The 21,787-nt window shown below is 64.1% G+C and overlaps 5 protein-coding genes across 5 annotated transcripts in view; all 5 read right to left on the reverse strand.

The window, feature by feature from the left end:
* Positions 1-1,308, reverse strand: part of LSCM1_05324 (uncharacterized protein) — a gene marked incomplete at both ends in the record, with an annotated part of 2,550 nt that extends 1,242 nt beyond the window's left edge. The window contains one exon of the mRNA XM_067322795.1: positions 1-1,308. This exon is cut by the window's left edge and continues 1,242 nt beyond it. Within this exon, the coding sequence (XP_067178160.1) occupies positions 1-1,308 (1,308 nt within the window).
* A 1,095-nt stretch (positions 1,309-2,403) lies between these two features.
* On the reverse strand, positions 2,404-5,565 carry LSCM1_05325 (uncharacterized protein; the record flags this gene model as incomplete). Its single annotated transcript, XM_067322796.1, has 1 exon — positions 2,404-5,565. One exon carries the CDS (start codon positions 5,563-5,565, stop codon positions 2,404-2,406), a length of 3,162 nt encoding a protein of 1,053 aa, XP_067178161.1.
* Positions 5,566-6,130: 565 nt separating this feature from the next.
* Positions 6,131-7,975, reverse strand: LSCM1_05326 (uncharacterized protein; the record flags this gene model as incomplete). The annotated part of the gene is made up of 1 exon (XM_067322797.1): positions 6,131-7,975. The coding sequence occupies one exon, from the start codon at positions 7,973-7,975 to the stop codon at positions 6,131-6,133; it is 1,845 nt and encodes a 614-aa protein (XP_067178162.1).
* Positions 7,976-8,924: 949 nt separating this feature from the next.
* On the reverse strand, positions 8,925-14,588 carry LSCM1_05327 (uncharacterized protein; the record flags this gene model as incomplete). Its single annotated transcript, XM_067322798.1, has 1 exon — positions 8,925-14,588. The coding sequence occupies one exon, from the start codon at positions 14,586-14,588 to the stop codon at positions 8,925-8,927; it is 5,664 nt and encodes a 1,887-aa protein (XP_067178163.1).
* Positions 14,589-15,855: 1,267 nt separating this feature from the next.
* On the reverse strand, positions 15,856-21,477 carry LSCM1_05328 (uncharacterized protein; the record flags this gene model as incomplete). The annotated part of the gene is made up of 1 exon (XM_067322799.1): positions 15,856-21,477. The coding sequence occupies one exon, from the start codon at positions 21,475-21,477 to the stop codon at positions 15,856-15,858; it is 5,622 nt and encodes a 1,873-aa protein (XP_067178164.1).
* Between the last annotated feature and the right edge of the window lie 310 nt (positions 21,478-21,787).

Genomic DNA, 21,787 nt, shown 5'->3' on the forward strand with positions numbered 1-21,787 from the left:
ACCCACGGCCGCCGCGTGGTGCTCGGCCCCTGCGGAGGCAGCACCCGTCACCCCAGTCACGCTGCGGTCGCGACTTCCGTGAGTGAGGGAGTCCGCGGTGCCCTCCGTACGATATGTTCGCTTCTCGTTTGGCAGCTGCAGCGCTTCTTGGCAGTCGTGCAAGCAGCGGTGGTTCAGTGCGTACACGATCTGCGCAGGTGGAGCAGACTCCACAGCGAAAGCTGCGTGACCGCCAACATGCTCGAGCCCACTGCGGAACATCCCGATGCCGCCGAACAACTCGGAGAAGGTGAAGAGCGGAGCGGAGACGGAGTCGGTGCTTTGAGAGCGTCCCGCCGGAGCAGCTCCGCTGCGCTGGAGGGGAGTAGCCGATAGCGGGGCCGCACCTTCTGGTGGTGATGGCGATGCGCACGTACTGCCAGCCACGCCTTCATCACACGGGGTGGGGTGGTGGTGGTGGTGGCGCTGCAGCAATGCCGTGCGCCGCATCGCTGCGAGTGCGCATGGTATCTCCCCCAAAGCTGGGCAACACACGCGGTGGAAGCGCCGGACGCCCTGGATGTAAGCCACTGCTGCAGAGGATCCCATCAGCTCGCGTCCGCGAGCGCAGTCCGTCGCCGTTCCGGGACCGTCAACCGGCTCGTTCGGCGAGAGAAGTGTGCGAAGCTCCACCGCCGAAAAGACGCTGACAACGTGTGCTGCCATGTACGGTGGCCACCGTGAGCCCGCACGCTCGGCACGGGGGACGCGCAGCAGCGCAAGGAGCTCGTCACCTGCGACGGAGTCGTGCGCTGTGATGAGTGTGCACCGCTCACATGCTGCTGCCGAATCAGCCGCACGCGTGCCAGTTGCGTGCGCCTTGGACGTGGAGAGGCTTGTGAGCAGAGGTGCGGCGATGCCGTCGCTGGCCGAACACCTCCTCCTCTTCCCTCCTCGGGCGACCATCTCCAGCTCCGCTGCCTCCGCCTCGGTCGTCTCATAAAGGTGCACCGGCGTCTCCCTCAGGCCGAACGCTGTGTCCGCATCAGCGCTGCTCCACCGATTTTCGCTTCTGCTGGCTGTGTCGCTCCCATCCGCCTCAGGCGCGCTCGCCTGCTGCCTGCTCTCCAGCGAATCCATCGCCACGGCAAAGTGCTCGCCGTCGAACACCGTCACATTACGCCCCGTCTTCAGTCGCCGGGCCACGCGCAGCCGTGCGACGAGAGGCGCGAGCTGCTGCTTACTTCGGACTACAAAAACACCAGCGGGGTAAGAAGTTGGGTAAGGCATCCTGGATGACATTGCCGATGCAGCGCCCCTGAAAAGCATGTAAGTGTAAGTGTGTGTGGGTGGGTGTTCATCGAAGAAAATTCGAGTGGATGCAGCGAAGGTGTGGAGGTGGTGAAACGAAAGCAAGGCGAATGGGAAGCAGGCAGGGCGTACGGCAGAATCGCGAGCACATAGATGTGGTAGAGAGGAGCGGGAGAGGGAAAGGGGATTGTGGACGATGTAGGGCGTCGGGAAGCTTGGCCGTATGCATGCCTTCCACTAGGCGTGTGCATATCTCTGCACGCCCTGGAAGAGGTGCGGAGGAGAGGTGAGAGCGTGACAAAGAGGGGAAGGAGCACACAGGCATCTACCGCGCGAGCGACCGCCTCCCACTCCCCGCCCACACACACACGCATGCAGACTGCCTGCGCATGCCCAGCACATCAAAAAAAAGGCCCAGCGCTTCTCGGTTGCTGCTTGTCGATCGAGAAGCGGAGGGGAGAGCGAGACCCGTCCGCACGAGCGGCGGCATCACTTTGTGTGTGTGTGTGTGTGTGCGGCGAAGTCCGCTCCACCTTTCGGTCATAGCTTTTTTTTGCTTATCTTACGCGCATTCAGCCGTCTTACCCGCTGCGAAAGTGAGCGGTGGTGACCGACGGCGACAATGAGTAAAGTTATGGCTACGTGGAAATGCGGTGCGAGGCGCGCGCACACGAGGGAGAGGGAGGAGTGCTGGCGTGCGTGCTTGTGAGGTGGCGCTGGTGGTGAATAGAGGAAGGCGCCCGTTGAGAGTGCGGCAGCGTTTGCGGCCCGCCTTCCTCTATTCACCACCAGCGCCACCTCACAAGCACGCACGCACAGACAGTCTCTTCTACTGAATCCCTCTTCCCGAGAGTCCAGCTTTTCATGCGGAGTCGCCGCTCACCGTGACGATTGGCCCTCTCTCTGACCATCACCCCCGTCTCCATCCCCGCCGCCTCTCCTCACCGCCGTCCCGGGCTTCGCTCACACCCCGCGGACATCTCCACACATGCGCACGTTAAGATAGTCGCCACTCAGGCCGCTCTGTGGGCTACTTGCCAGCTCCCATGCACGCTCTCCACACGCATGAGAGGTCCGCACTTGCCAGCCTGCGTACCATGGCGGTGCGCACCTTTAATTGCCGAAGCGGCGCACCTTCCAGCAGAGAGGAAGCGCCTCGAGCGTCTTGTCGAGGTTGCGCTCCAGCACCAGCACCTCTGAGCCCTTCTTGATAACAAAGGCAGCCTCCACGCACATCCGGTGCACCATGTGCCAGCTGTCACCTGTAGCGACAAGAAGACCACGGCTGAAGTAGCCAAGGTACTTGAAGGAGGCGGCGGCGGAAGTGTTTGAGGTGCTGCTCCTCGACGAAGAGGCTGAGATGCGGGCAATCCATCGCACATCATGCGGCAGCGTCGCGGCTAGTGGCGCAGTGGTCACCGAGGACGAGTGCAGTGCCGGGCCCACAAGGTACCGCTTCTGCGCTGTGGACAGGCCGATCAAGTCCGTGCATGAGGTGGCCAGCGCCGGCGCTGAGGAGGCTGGCACCTCCACCTTTGCCCTTTTCAGCGCCAGCTCCGCGCCACCGTGATTGTCGCCCTTGATTTTCTTGCTCGGCACGTCTTGCAGTAGCGGCAACTCCTGTGCCAGCTCATACACATCATCCAGGTCGGCGACCAGGGAGTCCGGATCGGGGGTGCCATCGGCCATGAGACGCATGCGGCAGCTGCCACGGTGGCCGAAGATGACAAGCTCTTCGCCATCTACCGCGTCAGACACCGAGCCGCCACTGCACCTCCTCGCAAGAAGTGCAGCGGTTGGGCGGCACAGCATTCGGTAGGGGCGCAGCGAGTCGTCAGGGAGCAACCTTCCGCGCACCTGCACAGGGGTGTGTACCACGGGGTACCCATCAGCGAGAGTGACGCACGTCACGCTGTCGTCATACAGAATGTAGAGTCGCTGCAGCGTCGGTGACGAGACAGATGCGTCAGCGGTCATCTCTGCGCCCGCGCCCGCGCCAGCCTCCTCTGTCGCCGCTGCCGCAGCGGCGGGACCCGACCAGCAGACGTCGACCACACCGCTGCGCGCCGGAAGCTCCAGCACCACCTCGATCCTCGAAACAGACATCGCCGCATGGGCGCGCCACACCACCTTCAACAGCGCAATACGCTCGTCTGTGCTGAAGACGATGTGGTGCAGCTGGCGGTCGCACCACAGGCCGGTGAGATGAAACCGCCCATCCAGACGGTGGCCGAAGAATGGCACCCAATGACGGGCAGCGCTGTCCATGTGAAAAGCCTCGATGGTGTCGAAGCGTGACTGCAGGAGGAGCTCACGATCGGCCGCGTAGGCAAACTGCTGTGACGTGACCACTACATACATCGCCGGCGAAGTGAACAGCTTCGCCGTCGGCGCGTACATGATGGTGCCGTCACGCGAGGCAGACAGAATTAGTTGGCGATGCGGTAGCAGTACCAGATGGCTCGCTTCGTGATAGTGTGTGCGCCGCTTCACCTCAGCCGGGTACCAATCCCCCTGTTCGCTGCAGCGGTAGCTCCGAAGACTCTCATGCCAGCCGGACGCGTAGACAACAGCATTGCCCTGAACCGCCAGCGTCGACACCGGTCCCTTGTGCTGTGAGAAGGTTTGAAACACATGTCCGTGAGCGGCATCGAGCATCGCAACGTCACCCATCGACGTCCCGGCAACCACACAAGGACGCTGCGTCCCGCTGACAATGGTGCAGCTGAGCGCGATACCCTTCGCGAGCCTTGTCGTCCACATAGGCTCGTGTTCAGTCAAGCCGCGTGCACGGCTGGGAAGGGCAGCCTCCTCCTCCTCTGTGACACCAGTACCAGCAGACGACACCTGCGACGACACGCCGACGGGTAGGCGCCACGCGTGAACATTGCCAGCGTCGTCGGAGCCGACGGCCATGCGCAGCGACAGAGACGTAGTCACCGTCAAGGCGCGGTCGGCGCCGCTGATTCCAGGCACGACGCGCACCAGCTCCAGCTGCGGTGCGGCGCCGTTTCGCTTACAAGTGAGCCGCAGCTGCTGCCAACTTCCGTCAGCCATGGCGGCGTAGATGCACGCAGCACTAACCGCGTGCAAAGACCAAATAGAGCCACCGCTGCGATGGTGCAGCGCAAGGGGAGTTAGCAGCTCCGCGTCATAGACGACGATCTGACCGGACATCATAGATGCAAGGAGGACGTATCGGAGCGCCGGCGCTGCGCCAGGCTTCGATGCAGAGGACAGCGACGACAGTGGCGTTGGGACGGCCACGTACTCCAGCCCCGAAATGGTGCGGTGGGTTTGGCCGCCCGTGTGACGGCGCCGCACAAACTGCGGGATGCCCTGAAAAAACGTTACGTCGTAGCGCACAAGCGAGCCATTCTCACGGGCGACGATGAGCTCCTGCTCAGACGGATGCACCGCGAGGCAGCGGATGCCGCTCACGTCCGGCGCGATTACCTTTGACGTTCGAATGAAGCGCTCAACGAAGTGCGTATCTGGGGAGGGGGTAGCCGAGGTGGATGCTAACAGGGACGCGCGGGCACAGCTGTGATGCGCGCTGCCGCTTCGTGCAGACTTCGAGGGCTTGGCCACCCTAGCAGGCGCAGCGCTAACGTTGGTGCGGTCCGTGGCGACAGTCGACGTCGTCGCTGCGGCCTTTCCCGTAGACGCCGGCGTGGCGCCCGCGGAGGTGCCGCGGCTCTGTGCGACGGCAGCGCCTTTCTTGGCGGGTCTTCCCGACTGCAGTAGCTGTGAGGGCGTCGACCTCTCATGCGACATGGGCGATGGTGGAGGCGGAGGCGGGTGCACCGGAGATGCACAAGTCGCCGCAGTCGCCGCATTGCCTTTCACCTTCGCTTTTGCAGTCGCCTCGCCCGAGCGCCGTTGGGTTGGGGAGGGCGGGGAGACTCGTTCAGGGGTCATGCTGAGAGACTGTGAGCGGGTGTTAGCGAGCGCTGATGGACTTGCCTGAGGTGATGCAGCGCACGAGCTCTCGCAAGCCTGCTCGACGGCGCTCTGGTTGCAACCCCCTTCAGGGGTGCGTAACTGCGGCCGCGGCTCTCGCTGCCGTCGCCGCTGCGGAGTAGACGAAGAAGGCCCAAGACCTGCGTTGCCAGCCACGGGACTCTGCTGTATTGGTATCGTAGTCGATGGCGACTCTTGGAGCGCGGCCGTCGGCAGCCTTGGCGAGGTGGTGGCACGTTTGTTGGGAGTTCGCGCAACCGCTGGCGACGCAACTGCGGGCGCCGCTGTGCGCTTCGTCTTCTTTGAAGGCATAGGTGACTTGCACAGATCCGCACCAGTGCCACTGCTGTGAATGCGTGTGTGCGTGTGTGAGGGGGGAGGGAGAGCGTGCAGCAGCGATGGGGAGGAGGGCTTTTAGCGGTGGACTAGTGCACAGAAATCGACTTGCAAGAGAGCAAAAAGGGTGCGAGATGAATGAAGAAAGGGGGCGGTGGAGGTGGCCGATTTACACACGGCATGCGGGCCACAGCGTGACGATGAGAACGGAGGAATAACCGCCGAGGCCACCGCATAGCAAGAGCCTGTGAGCACGTATGCGTCTGCGTCTTGGCGAGGTGTGTGGACGGAGAGGTTCGAGGCCGCTTTACGTCAGTGAGGTAGAGAGAAGTCGCTGGCGCATGCGTGATTGGGGGTCGGGGACCGGAGTAAACGAAAGGAGGAGGCGGTGACAAGGGCGAGCGGGGAAGCATCGCCATGGGAAGAGTGGGGAGGACTGCTCGCAGGTACGCAAACAGGCGCACGGCTCTCTGCTCGGCGGCACCATGTCGCGCTCGCCTTCTGCGCTTGTGCACCGCAGCTCGTTTAGCGCTTACAATACTCACGCTTCCCTTACAGTGTCAACGCACAACTTCTGCAAGACATCGCGGCTGAAGAGCGCCATGTACGGGTGCCGCTGCGTGTTCCACGTCACGTCCACCTTCGCGGGCCTCCCCGTCGCCAAGGCGGTCGCATCATCCCCTCTGCTCGGCGGCGACAACGACGAGTACAGAGTGCACTCCTCGAGGGCGCGCTGATACGGACTGGCCGAAAGCAGCGCGACAGAGGGCAGCGGCCCTGTTGTCGGAGACGCGCCCGGCGCCAGAGCGACGGCCAGATGCACGCACCACGCTGCCCCGTCGCCGCCGAGGCTCTTGAAATGCGTTTGCACGTGAAGTGCAACGTCGCTCACGGCGTTGGCAAAGCAGCGCTGCAGTACGCGCAGCTCCCTGGCGAGGTCCTCCTCGGCGGATGCATCGGTTCCTGACTCGAGGACAGCGTACCGAGCGAGTAGCGCATCCATGTCGGCACCGTCTCCCACCACCGCAGACGCCGTAGCCAAGAGCGTGGCCGAGGTCATGAGACGCACCTGGCCGTACCGCTGCACAACTCCGCGGACCCGGCGCCCGCCGCGCTCAAGAAAAGCCGTCACCTCACAGCCGACAGTGGGGAGATACATCCAGGGCAGCAGACATATGTTCATCCCCGCAGCTCTCAAGGCGGGCGATGAGGATGACAGATGTGATGACGCGCTTGCATGGGCCTCTCCGTCGGCGCGAGTGCCTGACAGCGACGACACTGAGCCATCGCAGATCGCCTCGCGCCGCTGACGCAGCGCCTCCCGCACGCGGCGACTGCCGCACAACATCCGTAGCACGTCACGCGCGCTGTGGCACCTGTTCAGCTGATTCATGTGGTACCACAGGCGTTGCATGTACAAATCGCGCTCCAGCGGTGTCGGTGCGCCGTTTGCCGGCAGCGGGCACCGCTGACGGAGAAGCCGCCGGCCGTCTTCGGACTCGATGCTCCAGTCCCACGGCGCACCCCCAGGGCAGCTCAGTCGAGGAAAGAACGCGGTCGGCTCGCCAGCATCCATAGCAGCCCGCTGCGAATGAAGGGCACTGTCTATGCGCCGAAGAACTGCCTGGTAGGTAGGATCGGCTTCGAGCGACTCAGGCGAGAGCTGACTCAGCGCCTCCATCTCCTCCGTCGATACCGGCACGGACGCGCAGTGCTTCATTGTCATGGAAGCCGGCGTTAGGGCTGCCCTCGCGGCCTCCACAGAAGCGAGTAGATGTCTGACAGTCGCCTGCTGCTCGTGGGACAGATGAGCGCCGGCGTCATCATCCTCGATGCGTGGCCGCTTGCGCACGGTCCTCTGCACAGCGGCCTTGTGCAGCTTCAAGCACGAAACACCAAAGAAGCAGTCCTCGCCCGCCAGCGTTCGTGCGCACCACTTGGCCACCGCGCAGCCGCGATATACAAGCTCGAGGCCGCGAGTGTCAGCCAGCTCTTCCTTCCGCACCTTCTCGCCCTCAACCAGGAGGCACGGATTGTAGACAGGCTCCGGTGGGCGTGGCTTCTCCTCCTCGATGATGCGCAGGCGCAGCGGCGGGTACTCGCGCCCCGGCTGCTCTGGGATAATCTCCGCCCTGCACGCCGCGAGCGCCTCGCCCTCGGAGGCGTACAAGGCCAGCGCGTACCCCTTCGATTCGAGGTGCATGACGAGCATCACCCCAGAGGAGTGCTCCACAAGCAGGCGGCGCAGGCGTTCATAGCGAAGGTCGAAGTTCGAGGCTGCCGCGGAGAGCTTTCTGCTTGCAGAGTCGCTGCTGGCCCTATCGCCTTTGATGATGGGCTCCAGCAGGAAGTCCGGAATGTTGCTGATGAACACAAAGGTCCTCATCTTCTGCGAGGGGTGGGGTGGAGGGTGAGAGTGAGATAAGGACGGAAACACGACAGGCGAGCGGGTCGGCTGCCGGAGTCGCTGCTTCGTTACGGTGTCCAGCGTGATGGGGACTTCGCTTCCACCGCTCTGTCGCCTCTTCCATGTGCGCATGAAGTGGGTAGAGGTGTGTGAGATGCCAACGAGAGAGAGAAAGGAGAGGTAGAGAGGAGGGAGAGGGGGGGCGTCACGCCAACGGCACGGGGCGGCAGGCACGCGCACGGGCCTCACGCCCAGAGAAAGCCTTTCCATCAATCTTGTCAGAGCCCGCAGCATGTGTTACCCTCGGCACCAGCCACCTGATGCCAGTCGTGCTTTGTCTTTGAAACGCGGCGCATCGCTCAGGATAGCTGCTGATGTGTCCTCCTTGCTGTCTCGTGTTGTCTCGCACTTCGCCATGTATTGGGTCACTACCGCCCCATGTGTCCCGTGCGCACGAGTAGAAAGTCAAGCAACGCTCATGCGTGCAGAGGAGACTCGCGCGCATGGCAGAGAGTCGCTCCAACGAGGGGTGGGGGTGCGCTTCTGTGCACCGATAGTGTCTAGAGAGCGCTTGGAGCGTCGGGACAAGCGCAGCTCACATAAGGGTACAAGCTGCGTGCACAAGGGCAGACGAAATATTTCGGCAGCGAGAAGGCGCACACGTATGCGCCACCCTCCCCTCCCCCGTGAGCCAAAGCCGATGCGTAAGCGCACACACATGACGATAGACGTGGAGGTGTCTGTGCACTCACGTATGCGCGTGTGATGGCAAATCGCAGCACCAACGGCAAGGATCTCATCGCTTCCACTGCTCCCTTCGCACTCTAGCGCCCATCGCCGCCCTGCAGGTTCGCTAAGAAGGAAGGAGGGAGAGGGCAATGGAGGAGGCAGAGGACGCCGTGTCTAGAGGGGCTCACCATCACCGCCCTCAGCTCCCTCCCTCGAGCAGCCGTATGCCGGGCTGTGGAAGAATATATTCGCCGCCATCGCGGATGCCTGCTGCGCCAGCGAGAACCAACTCCGGCATCCCGCACAACGCGTCTGGCGCCCCTTTACGCTGCATAGCACAGCCTTGCGCGCGTCGGTGTACGAAGATGATGTGCTCCAACACGACACCGCTCATGCGGTAGAGATCCTCCAGCGCGGACGCGATCGCCCCGACCATGAGCGCCGTCTTTCGGTACTCGCTACTGGCGGCCTCGCTGGCGATGATGGCCAGCTCCAATGACGCGTCAAGGGGGCGCAGCCCACGGCGAATACAGTCGTAAAAATACTCCGTGGCGTCGTCCCAGTGCTGAGTACGCACGTACGTAAGCAGCACCACGTGCGCAAGCTGGGAGCTGCGGGTGCGCCGGTATTGGTGAGCAGTAGCCAAGGCGTGACTCCAGGCACCGCACTCCAGCGCTACGCTCACAGCCAGCATCACCAGTCGAGGAGCTGGGGACGCCTGCGTCAGCACACTCTGTCGCAGCACACGAAACGCCGCCTCCCACTGTCCACCCTTCACGCAAGCCTGCAATGCTACCGTCGTCGCGTTTACGTCGGGGCGCTGCCGCTGTGACATGCGGAAGAAGTACATGAGCGTCACCTGCCATGGAGCACCACCCTGAAGAGCTGTGGCGAGGACTGTCGACGAGGAAGCGTAGGGCATGCACTGCGACTCGACAGCCTTGTCGTAGAGTAGCGTGGCCTGCTCCCAAGCGCCGGCCTGCTGCAGCACCCGCAGCGCATCCGCCACGGCAATCTGCTGCTCCTGTGCAGCTTCGTTCGTGTGCCGCGGGCGATGGGCTCGGCGCGCGGCCTCAACGAGTGACAGTGCCGCCTCCGTGGTGGAAGCTACCAGCGCCACGGTGCTCTCTTTGGACTGCGCTGCCGCAACCAGCTGTGCTGATCTGCTCTCCTCATCAGCGATCGTCCCACGTTTCGACGGCGGAGGCAGCAGCGCCCACAGCTTCGCCGTGTTGTCTGCGCACACATCACGCCACATCTGCTCGTGATGAAACGGCAGTGGCAATGCCGTCGTGGGAAGCCATCGAAGGGCGTGCGTCCACAGTGCTGGGGTGCGCAGCATGGCGTATCGCGCCGTCTGCGCCACGTGAGCTAGATCGGCTGGTATCCAAGCACTATTACCGTTGGAGGGCAGCGCGAACGGCGGCGACGACGCGGCTGCGCGGGCCGCGGTCGGTAGAAGTGGTACCCTCGGCTCGGCTGAGGTGAGCAGCGCGGCGAGCGACTCGAGCTCCTCGGTGGTGGTGGGGAGCACTGCAGTCGTGCTGGCCGTGCGTGGCGCCGCCGTCCTCTCACCGGCAGCACCAGCGGGAGCGGTGTTGGGAGTGGCAGCATTGCCGGACTCGGCAGCTGTAAGTGAGCCGCTCGAGGAGAGCACCGGTATCGGCGATCTGTCGGCGGCCCCGGGCTCGCTGTGCCTCTGGGTTGCGTAACGCAGGAAACACGCGGCTGCCTCAGCCCACTGCCCGTGCCGCGCCGCCTTCGTCATGTGGGCAACTGTCTTGGTCATCGACGTCCGCTCTAGCAGGCCGCGACACAACTGCGCAGCGTAGCGCTGGGCATGCCGACACTTCCGCACCAGCTCCGGCTGCTCCACCGCGACGCTCTGGTAGAAGGACAGGCCTGAGTGCCACAGTCCTTGCTCAAGCGCCGTCTTTAGAATATCTTCCAGAAGGCCAGAGGCGCCACCGCGGTAGTGCGCAGTGCTCTGCATGGCCAGCCGAGCGAGCGGTTGCCGCTGCGCATCGTCCAAGTCGCGCCACACATCCGCCTCCACGAGGAGACGCACGACATGCGATGCACCGCCGACCTGAACGCGAGAAGGCGCCCCTGCAAGCGCCTGCAAGGCGCGGGCCCAGTTGCCCTCGAGGAGAAGCGCGAGAAGAGAGCATTCTGCTTCTGCCACAGTGTCAGCTAACGCCGGCGCTGCAGCCTCTTCCCTTAGCCAAGGGACCGCGAGACGGCGCATAAAAGGCCCCTTGGCTTCACCCGGAGTTGCGCCCAGGCTCGCGCCTGCCTGACTGCCTTGGCGCTGCTGATAACTCCGTGGTGAGGCGCGAATGGTGACCATTCTCGCTGCTGTCTCCAGTGCTGCTATGGATAAGGCGGAAAGGGTCCAGGGCGTGCGCGGCCCGGGCGCGGCGGGCAGGTCGACCCCCGGTACATCGGCGGCGCCTGGGAAGGCAACGCGTCGTCCCTCGCTGTCCCGCGCGACGCGCTGCAGGAGCCACAATTGGCTTCGAGAGCCTAACGGCGTGTACGGCAATAGCGCTGCACATTGCTGCCAAGTAAAGGCGCGACGGAATGGCCGCTGCACGAGCGCGGCGACGGTGTACGCGGAGAGGTAGGGTGCCAATGCGGGCAGCGGCGCGACGAGGCGGCGGGTGGCGAGGAGGCTCTCCCCCACAGCAGCCTCTGCCTGGAGGGCGAGTGCATTCGCCACCTCCTCCCGCACGTAATCTGTCGCCTGTATTCGGCCTCCACTTCCTCTGATGGCTGAGGAAGTGAGCACCCTGCTCTCCGAGAGTCCGCCGCCTCTGTGGGCAGCTTGAACAGCGTAGCCGCCAAGGACATGCCCCTGCACCTGCTGCACGGCCAGCGCGCTGAGCGCGGAGTCCCAGAAGAGTGCAATTTTGCGCGTGTAGCGAGCGGCGCGCAGCAAGGAGAGCATTTCCTGCGATATCAGGGACAAGAGCACGGCACTTGCGGCAACCGCCCTCGACGCGGTGCTGCGATCGAGCGCCGCCGCGCAACGCGGCAGTCGTGCTGTCGCTGTGGTGTGCGGCGCAGTAGTCTCGCTCTCAGTGCCCGCAGAGGAGGCTGTCGGCATCGCACGGCGAAGAGCAGCGTAGGAGGTGACGCAGAGTTGCTGAATGTGATACGTGCTAGCAGGGCCCGCTGCGCGCCGCCTAGCCGGTAGCAAGCGCAGGAGCAGCTCTGGTGTGCACTGCAGCAGCGCCTTGTACGGTGCGTCTGGCTCGACGTTTGGGCAGTTGCTGTTGGTCTCGCACGTGTCAGTGCTGAAGCCGGTAAAGGTAAGCGGCGGTGGCTCACGCGAAGGCCCCGGCAGCCTCAGCGGAGTTGACCGAGGGCCTTCAGAGACAACACCCCATGTCGCCCACTGCCTGTGCGGGTGCTTTGAAAAGTCGCTGCCTGCGTCGCCGTCGTCGTCGTCAGCTGGTTTTACCTGCCTGGCTCGCAACCGACGCAGTTCGGCGTCGTGCCGGCGCACCAGCTGACGCGAGATGGTGAGCACCACGTACAGGTCCTCCAGGCTCAGCATATCTGTCAGCCCGTGATGCATGTTTACTTGAAAGCCTGTAAGGCACAGCGCAGTGCGCGCGTGATGCGGCAAACCGGCGCTGAAGCGCCAGACCTGGGAGGGGGATAGCCACCACCCCACACCGATGCCAAGGCCGCTGCTGTGCGTCGGCGTGCCAGCAGCAGCGCCGTGAGCGGCTTCACCGCGGATGTGGTTGCCCATCACGCGCCGCAGCAGCACAGCGTACTCCGTTATGCTCAGCACGCGCTGCGGCACCAATCCAGCGCGCACGACGCGCTCAACGCAGCGCGTTCGATCCGGTAAGACAGCGCTCAGTGGTGCCTTCGGGTCACGATCCCCAAAGACTGCGGAAGCGGCAGAATCAGCGGCACATGGACTCGCGTCTACAGCCGGCGAAGAAGCCTGCCGAAGCAGTGCCACCGCGGCGGTGGGGTCGGCGTTGGCGACGGCCAACTGCGCAATCAACACGAGAGCAGCATCAGCAGTAGCATCGCGGTCGTCCGCGGCCAAGCAACCGAGCAGGGCGCGGAAAGCACGCACGCCACAGACAGCCTCGATCAGCCGCAGCACCTCCGCCAGACGCCCGTGCTGCGCCAAGACGTAGAGAAGCATGTGGACCGTGTCGGTGTTCAAGCTGAGCAGTGCTGCCGCTGGTGCCGCAGAGGCCACACCCAATGAGTCTGTGTCGCCGCCGTCTGCCGCCACTGGAGAAGGAGGAGCATCGGGCTGCGAGGGCACCGACGAAGCGGTCACAGCATGAGGAGCTGTCCCAAGCGTCTCGCTGAGGATGGCGTTCCACGCTGCCATGCGCTCCACCAGCCGCAGCGCCAGTGACCAGGACTCGCGCTCGCAACAGAGCACCGACTGGAGAACAGACGGCGAGAAGGACAGGCGGCGGTGAAGGCTACGGAACCGCCGCGTCTGCTCGCATAGAATCGCTGTCCGAACCAGCGATCCCTCCTCGGGGTCTGAGCTCGTATCGTGGCCAGGGCCACTGTCGAGGCCGCCCGCGTGGCCTGCCACGTACGCCCCCAATAGCCCCGCATCGTGCACTGTGTGCAGCGCGCCGCAGACGGCCAAAACCACGTCGCCCACAACACGGCCCAGCAGCACCTCGCCACCTTCGGCAGGGTTCTTCTCACAGCATCTGCCTGCGTCATCAACCTTCGCGGCTCTTGGCAGTTGCCCCTGCTGTGCAGTCTCCTTCGGAAGGCAGCCTGAAAACTCATCTGCCGTGGGTAACGCCGACTCGGCTGCCATGCGCGCAAGCGTGGCAGTGAGACCCATCAGTGCCGCCGCATTCGACACCGCCTCCTCCACCAGCTCGGCATCAAGAGAACGGAAAGACAGAGGCAAAGTGCGGTTGTTATCTGCCTCGGCACTACGGAAGCAGTCCCGAGAAAGGCACCTCGCCATCGAAAGCGTCGACGGCCCACGCGTGGCGGAGGCCGCTCCGCGCGGCAATCTGCTGCTGGCGGCCTTGCATAGTGTCCTTCTCTCGCACCCCATCCCTTTCTCCTCCCCTCCGCCTCCATTTCGTTCTCCGCTGCTAGACACCGCCGCAGCGGAGAGGCTGCGCGCTTCGGCACAATGCGGCGCTGATGCGATCGTCGCACCAGAATTGCAGACAGCACTGGGGAGCTCGGGGTCCTTTCGGTTGGCGGCCGCGGCCACAGCACTGGCATACGCGCGCACCTGATCCGCGCACCATTTGAGAAGCGCGTACACCTCTGCTGGTGCGAGCTCGACAGGCTGCGCTAGACTTCGGTACATGTAAGGCCCGTAGCCTTTCCATTCAGGCTGTAGAAGACGCACGAAGGAAGTTGGCTGCTCCTCCGCGGCGCTTGAGGAGAAACGTGCGCCGCCACATTGTTCAGAGCGATACCGCCCCAACTCCGACCGACATTGGCCATTGCCCTGGGCAACTCTCGTGGCAGTCTCCTCCACGCTCTCCGCTTCCTCTGCCGCACACGCGCTTTCGGCGCACACCCTGAAAATGCTGTGCGCCAGTGACAGCGCTAGGGCGGCACGGCGGCCAGAGCGACCGAGCAGCGGCACCTGAATCCCCGTCGAAGCGCGTGCGTCGGTGCTCGCGCTGGCAAGCAAGTACGCCAGGCGGCGGCGCAACGCAAACAACTCCTGTTGCAGCTTGAATAAGGTTGGCGTACTTCTGCTGTGTTTGCCCTCACAACCGATGTGCGCATCTACCGATGTGCGCCAGGCACCTGGAGACTCGTCCATGCGTGAAGATGTTGGCGACGCGAAGGGTGTGCCCAATGCGGAGCGTGTGGCTAAACGCATGTCAAGGTCTGCCCAGGAAATGGAAGCGGCCAAGGTGCTCGCGTCGGCGTGGTCTTCGTGACGCGTCAGAAGACCCATCGCGGCAGGCAAGTCATCGTGCGTGCTGCCGCTCTTTGGCCGATGCGCCGGCGACGGTGGAGGTGGCGCACCCTTTGCGGAGAAGTGGTGTCGTCTCGCGTGGCCCTCCGCGCTCATAAAATATAGGAGGTCGGCGGCGCATCGCTCTTGCCGAAGAGCGCTCTCACGTGCGCGCTGCGCCAGCGCTGCCGCCGCGATAGGGGCAAGCCGTGGCGACCCCTGCACCGCTGTCCATGGCACACAAGAGTAACTGGCTGCTGAGAGGCTACCAGTGCCAGGAAAAGGCTCATCAAAGGCCAGCAGCGTCTCCGAGGGGCCCTGCGATCTCTGTGAGGCAACGGGTCTTCGAGTTGAAGCTGACGCCCTTTGAATGGCAGAGACGGAGAAGAGAGCAGACGGCACGGCGTCGCGGCGTCCCGAGATGCGATGGCGCAGTGCGTGAGGCCACGCTGCCGGTGCAGAGGGGGAAGAAGGAAAGGGCAACGAAACGGGCTTGGGAGGCAGCAGTCGACGTGGCGAGCAGCCGAGAGGCATTCAGCGCACGCGCCTCTGCGCAGGAAGAACGCGATGCATACAAAACATGCAGGCGCACAAGACACTAAAAGAAAAAGCTGTGTGTGTGTGTGTTGGTCGATAAGACGGATGTCGAAGACGGCACGACGGCACCGATACGTCTGCTGTGCGCCTTGTGCCGGTGCAGGTGCTTGTGTCGTGCTGTTGGCACGAGAGGAGGGTGCGGGGGGAGAGAGGAGAGAGGGAACGGTGGCGGACGAGTTGGCCGGCCATAGGGAGGGGGGTGGAGGAGGGGTCCCAAGCTCGTTTTGTGGAATACGGGTGCGAATGGGAGGGAGGGAGAGCGGCAGCGGAAGACGTCGTGCCGTCACCCATCATGGATCTGTGCCATTGCCTGTCACACTGCTCCGCTGTTCTTTCCTGGGTGCTCTTTGCGTCTTACACGAAGACGGCGATGACGATGGCGTCGAATCGCAGGCGCAGAGAGCTGTGCCGTCTGGGGATAGTCGGCCCCTTCTTGTCCTCCTTCTGTCGCTCTCTGTGCGCGTGTGGTCGTTGCTGCGTTCTTCTGCAGCACATGCGCGCGTACGCGCTCCTCCCCAGTCCACTCTGCGCTCGCTGGGGGTGGGGGTGTGGGGGGGAGTGGGAGGGGGAAGCAGAACGGTGAGCGGGCGAGTCAGTACAAGCTCGAGTCCTCATCACAATGGCAGTCGCACCCATTCACAGGGCAGCGCCGGTGCGTGCGAAACCAGCTCTGCAGGTGGTACGCATGACCACCATGGCCGCATGATGTGCACCAGGCAAAGGCGGTGGCCACCTCCACAGCACCTCGGCGCACGGGCTCGAGGCACACGGCGCACCGCGTCGGTCTCGTGCTGCAGATGCTCAGCAGTGACCGGATAAGCTGCGTTCCCGTGTGCTGCTCCCCGCATACGCAGAGTTTCGACTCTATCGACCTCATGGAGGCGGACGCGTACGGGGGCGAGATGGAAGCGACGTGTGCCGCGCCACTACTGCGAAGGCATGCAAAGAACGGCGTTGCCGAGGAAGGAAATGACGGTGCACCAGCCGGAAGACTCTGGTCAATGCCCGCATCACCGCCACTTGCGGTGCTGACGGCAGCCACAGCGCCACGAGCTGCCCCCTGTACAACTGGCATCGACGCGAGATCCACTGGAAAGGGAGAAGAGCGACTCAGACTCACCATCTCAGCATCCTGTCGTGGAGTAGAGTGAAGGTGGTGATAGCCGCCACCACAGCGACCAATGCACGCAGCTTCAGCTGCTGAGGCGAGGGCAGCACTGGGCGAAGACGTGGCGGCGGCGGCACCACCGTCTCGAGCCAGGAAAGCGCGACTACGAAGTTGCTGACACTCAACATCGAACGTTGTGCGGCGCACGAAAGCCTGCTCGTCGTCGAGGAAAGAGCGGTATGCCGCGGCCCACCACACCCATGGTACATCCGCGTCAGCGTCGTCGATGCCGTAGGCGCCCAGGTCGCTGTCGTCGCCGCTATCGTTCCCATCATCGTCACACATGCCTTCATCCCTTGGTGAGACTGCGGCGCGCAGGACGTGTCCAGGAGAAAGGCTGCCACCGACGGCGCTCACGTCTGCTGAGCGACGCAGCCTAACGGCGCCGTGGGCATTCGCTGATGGCGGCGGTGGCGGCGGCAGCGCACTATTGCGCACGAGCCACGCCGTATGCGCCACGCCATTCTCCATGGAGCCCTCCTCGTCACCGGCTAACGCGGGAGGCGGCTGAGTTGCGCTGCGCCTTCTGCGGCTGGACCGCAGGTACGAGAACGGGAAGCGGCCGTGCACGCTGTCGCGACCCGGGCCCTCGCCGTTGCCGTCATCGTAACCACCGGCGTCGCCACCCACGCTATAGCCGTACAGCTGATAGGCAGGCGAAGTGACAGAGAGCTCGGGGCTGCCCGTCAACTCTAAAGGCAGGCTGTGCGCAGCCAGCGAGGCCGTCAACGTCCGCTCCGTCGCTGCGGCGGCGCTTGTCTCACTGTCCAGCAAAAAGGGAAAGGCTAAAGCCGCCGCCGTGGTGAGAACGCCGAGGCGAGCGAAGAGGCAGGCGCCCAGCTGGAAGTCACCAGTGGAGTCGACGATCTCCTGCATGGCAGCAAAGGTGCGGAGGTGAATGCCATGCTGAAGCAGCACAGCCTGCATCGGGCTGCATTCGGGGAGGAGGGCTTCCTGCATGACATGGCTGAGCGCAGCCGTCGTACCTGCCTCCATGACCACGGCCAGGGCGACGCGGTCCCAGAAGGGCAAAGCCGAGTGCCGGTAGAGGTGCAGGGGCAGCGACGTCTGCACGGCGGCCGCGCCGTCGTGTCTCCCCTCCACTGCCGCTATCGCACCGTGCGACTGGAAGCGCAACGGCTCCTCGCAGGGGCCGCACAGGCAGTGGAAAACGACGAGCAGCCACGGAGAGAGAGAGGCGCGAAATGAAGCACATACCCGGGGGTCGCTGTTGCACACCATAGACTGCGCTTCTGCGGGGCGGCGAAGGAGGGCAGCGATGGCGCCGTAGCTTGGAGAGCGGCTGGCGAACCGGAGCAGCAGCTCCGCCGCCTCGTGGTAGTGCCCGTGCGTCACCTCCACCGCAACGGCGCGCTCGATGTCCACGTTGGGGCTGCTCTCCCCAAGCACGGACACCGCGTCTGCGAGGGACGGCAGCTGCAAGATGCTTCGCCATGGCTGCCTCGCCTCCTCCGCCAGTGAGGATGGCAGCCAACGCAGAGCCCGCAAAACAAGAAGACAGCACAGGTCCTCGTGAAACACGCACGCCTTCGTCGTGGCGTGCCACGCAGGTCCCAAACACGCCTGCACCCTCGCCGCCGCCTCTCTCTGTGCGGCGCCGCGCCTGGCCACGGGAGAGCTGCCCAGCAGCTCCATCAGTGACGGCACAGGCCCCCACGAAGCCACGAGCGAGACCGATTCAAGCGTGGCTACGTACGAGAACAGCAGGGCTACATCCTCGCTACCAAAGCCGCGCACCTTCTTGACTGCCGCGAGGTTCGCCAAGGACGAGAGGCCAAAGCCGGCCGCGTAGCGCCGCCGCATGAGCTGTTCGATGCCTTGAATAGAGACAAGGTCTGCGGCATAGAGTGTGGGTCCGAGGCCGACGAACACGCTGCCTTCCTCGTGCCACGCCGACACCGCCCGAACCTCAATCGGTACCGACGCCACCTCGCCCGCCGCGTTCATTCCCGCGACACACGACACGTTGCCGGGCCCTATTCGGAGTGCGCCGTGGAGGTCAAAACGTTGCTCAGCCGAAATCAGCGCCGCACTCGCGATCTCGTTCTTGGTACTCGTCTTAGCGTAGCTGGGGACTGTGATAGCAGGTGCCCGCGGATCGCGTGGGCGCCGTCGCTGCTGCTTTAGCTGCCGCGTGGAGATGGAGGTGATGTTGGATGGGGCGGGCCAGTGGCTTGAGGTGGGGTCGGCACCGCTCTGAATGCCGCTCTTTCCGCCGTGTCCACCATGATTGTGCATCCGGCAAGCCACCAACGCACCTTCCCTGAAGGGCTGCAGCATCGCCGCCGCTAGCGCGTTTTCCTTCAACTGCGGGCCACTGCCACCCACGGCACGGCCTCTCACGCTGGAGCCTCCGATAACGCCCGCTGCACTATTGCGGGCCCTCGAGCCGGCTGAAGAGTATAGGAAGTTCAAGACTTCACTGCGGCCTCCGCCAGCGCCAAACAGGCTCATGTTGCCACCATAGCAATCAGCGCTGTCGATGAGGCTGCGCTCGCGCTGTAGAGCGCCACACGGCGTCGACACAACAGCCAGTCCAGCCCAGAGTGAATTCACCGGTTGGCACAGCCCTCCCGCCGTGGTGCTTGGCTGCGAGGGGGAGACTGAAGAGAAGCCGAGGCGACACCGCGGGTCGACAGCAGTGCCAAGCAGCGCCATCCTCGGCTGGCAGAGCTCAGTATTTTGCTGGAAGAGTGCCTGATCCGCTGTGGTGCCACTGCAGCCGTTGCTCCCCGAGGCCATCTTTGGTTCCGTCCGGGAGGATACTTTGCCCAGTGCACTAAGCGACGACGTCGCAGCCGACACGTACTCGACGTTCACAAGCGAGTGCAAAGGCAGACGTACATTGTAGTCGTGCACCACCTGATACGCACTCGTGTTGGCGGAGGCGGTGCTGGTGACTGGCGACGATGCGTCCCGCTCGTTGCCCACCGCGGGGGCCTCGCTGTCCTCCTTCCCGGCCATGCCGCCGGCGCCACTGCCTGCATCTCGGTCCATGATGCGAGCCAAGCGGACGATGCGCAGCGCCCCTTCCTCGAGGTTGCCAACGGCAAGCTCCAAATTGAAGCTAAACTTCCATGAGAAGGTGTAGAAGGTGCCGTACCGCGCCGCCGCACCTTCCATTCGGTGCTGCAGCACCTGCGTCAGCCGATGTGAGGGTGGGGGGGACTGCGCCCCGGGCCAGGTGCGCGACAGCGACCGCGGCGGAGGGTCCTTGCGGTACTCGACCAGCGTCAGCACGCACCCGGAGTGCAGCGCCGAAGCAGCGCCGACTTCTGGAGAGGTGGCACCGCCGTTGTAGGGCACAAGCGGCGACGCTGCGCTGCTGCCAGTTGTGAACTCCTCGGCGATGTGTTCTGCGCTCGCCAGCGCCGCAGGCTCCTCATCATGCCACCCAACGTGCCGGCTCGACTTCGGCGCTGCCTGGGCTACTGCCAACGACGTCGCTTTGGGAAGGGAGAAGAGACGCGGCGGGCTACCGCCCGACTCGCCCCGTCGGCCCTCCGCCGGTACGAGTGGCGAGGCCTTCACGCCGCGGTTGACGCTCGCGACGCCACGATGCAGACTTACTGCAGAAGCGTCGATGCCGCCGTCCACCTGGCCCACGCATGCCCCCATCATGTCAAGGTTGTGCCTGTCGGCGTGCCGCCAGATTGGACCGTTGTCGTGTCGCCTTCGGGTCCCCATTGCTCCTGTCGAGGTCATTAACTCGTCCTCTCCAGGCCAGACAGATTGCGACAGCACACCCACAATAGGCAAGAAAGGGTGGCAGTAGAGGAAGGCCGCGCTCAGCGTACTGAGTCGCACCTCGCACAGCGGCGCCTCCGGCTGGTCGGTGTCGAACAGGAAGAGGGTGCCACGCTCGCCCCCGACAGCGACTGTCCCGTTGGCAGGAAAGTAGTCGCTGGAGACGAGAGAGCCGGCCCCCGCCAGAAAGCACGAGGCGACCAACTCAGTCCGCACCCCCGCCATCTGACCGCCCACAGCGACGCGAGCGATGCGGCTTGTGCGTGCGTCTCGATTCAGGGCCTGATAAGCAAAGGCGGCCGGCATTACTGACACGCTGCATGAAATCCCCTCCAGGCTCAGCAGCTCCTGCCGGCGTGCGGCGGAGATGGATACCTCGTACCATTCCACCCACCCCGAGGTGTAGCCGACCAGCACCAGCGGCTTATTGCGCATCCATGTAATCGTGGAAGGAGCGTCTCTGCGGCACAGACCACGCGCTACGCCGCCACCCTTGTACGGCAACAGTGAGGCGGATGCGGCGGAGTCAGAGGTGGGGTCCAGCCTATGACCTGCAGACGGCCTCCCGCCCACCGTGGCAGCAGCGGCACTGCCGATAAAGGGAGGGGAAGAAGGATGGCCACCACCACCACCTCCCCCCTGTAACGGAGATTGTAAGGTTGCAGAGGCGGTCAACGGCGAGGGAAGCTGGCAGGCGGCCATGCCGCTGTCGGAAGCATTAGCTGACGCCAAGGACGCGGAGGCATGACTCAGGGTAGAGATCGATTCGTTCTGCCCGCGCTGCAGCTGCTCACGCAGGCTCTGCGGGTCCTTTCCTCTCACGTACAACAAGAGATCCTCCTGTAGCACGGCGAGAGCCAACAGGCCGTTGGAGGCGCCGATAAACGCCATGTCAGTGCCAAAGACGGTCCGATTCGCCATGCTGAAGCAGCACTGCGTTGCTTGAAAGGGGCTTGGCAGGGTTAGGGTGCGCTGAATGTGCATGCGCGTTTCGGTAGTGAAGTGCACCTCTTGCTGGGCGGCACTGTGCCCTGCTTCGGGGCTAATGGAAGAGACAGCGGCAGGAAAGGGTGGCTGACTGGAGCGCTGCGTAGGCGCGCTGCCTACTTCGCTCGCGCCTCCTCCCGTGAGTAGGTTGTGCGCCTCTGCCGCATCGCCAATACCGCTCGACGCCACGCGACGGTAGCGAGCGCAGTCTACCGTGAAATATGTCAGAACACCGTTTGTCAACGACCCAAACGCGTTGTGCGAGTCCGGCTGGCACGAGAAGTACTTCATGGGGTGTTCGAGGGAGGAGAAAACGGTGGGGGAGGGAGCGGAGCGGCAACGGCGGCGACCGCACGCACCGAGGGTGTAAAGGATGCAGTGCCGGTTGAGCAGGGAAAAAATGCAATACAGAGCGATGCAAGCGGCTGCTTGAACGTTTCACGTCTGGACGGAGGGGCGGCAAGGGCGGCAGGGTGGGGAACGGAGGCTCTCTTACTCGCTCGCAAACGCCGCGCTGTCTTCTCGACCTGCGTGCGCCTGTGTGGGAGGCTAAGTGGTGGTCGAGCCCGCCTGTCCCCTTGCCCTTGCCTCCTCCGCCTCC

This window comes from Leishmania martiniquensis, chromosome 25 (assembly GCF_017916325.1).
Source record: "Leishmania martiniquensis isolate LSCM1 chromosome 25, whole genome shotgun sequence".
In the NCBI taxonomy this organism is placed as follows: Eukaryota; Euglenozoa; class Kinetoplastea; order Trypanosomatida; family Trypanosomatidae; genus Leishmania; species Leishmania martiniquensis.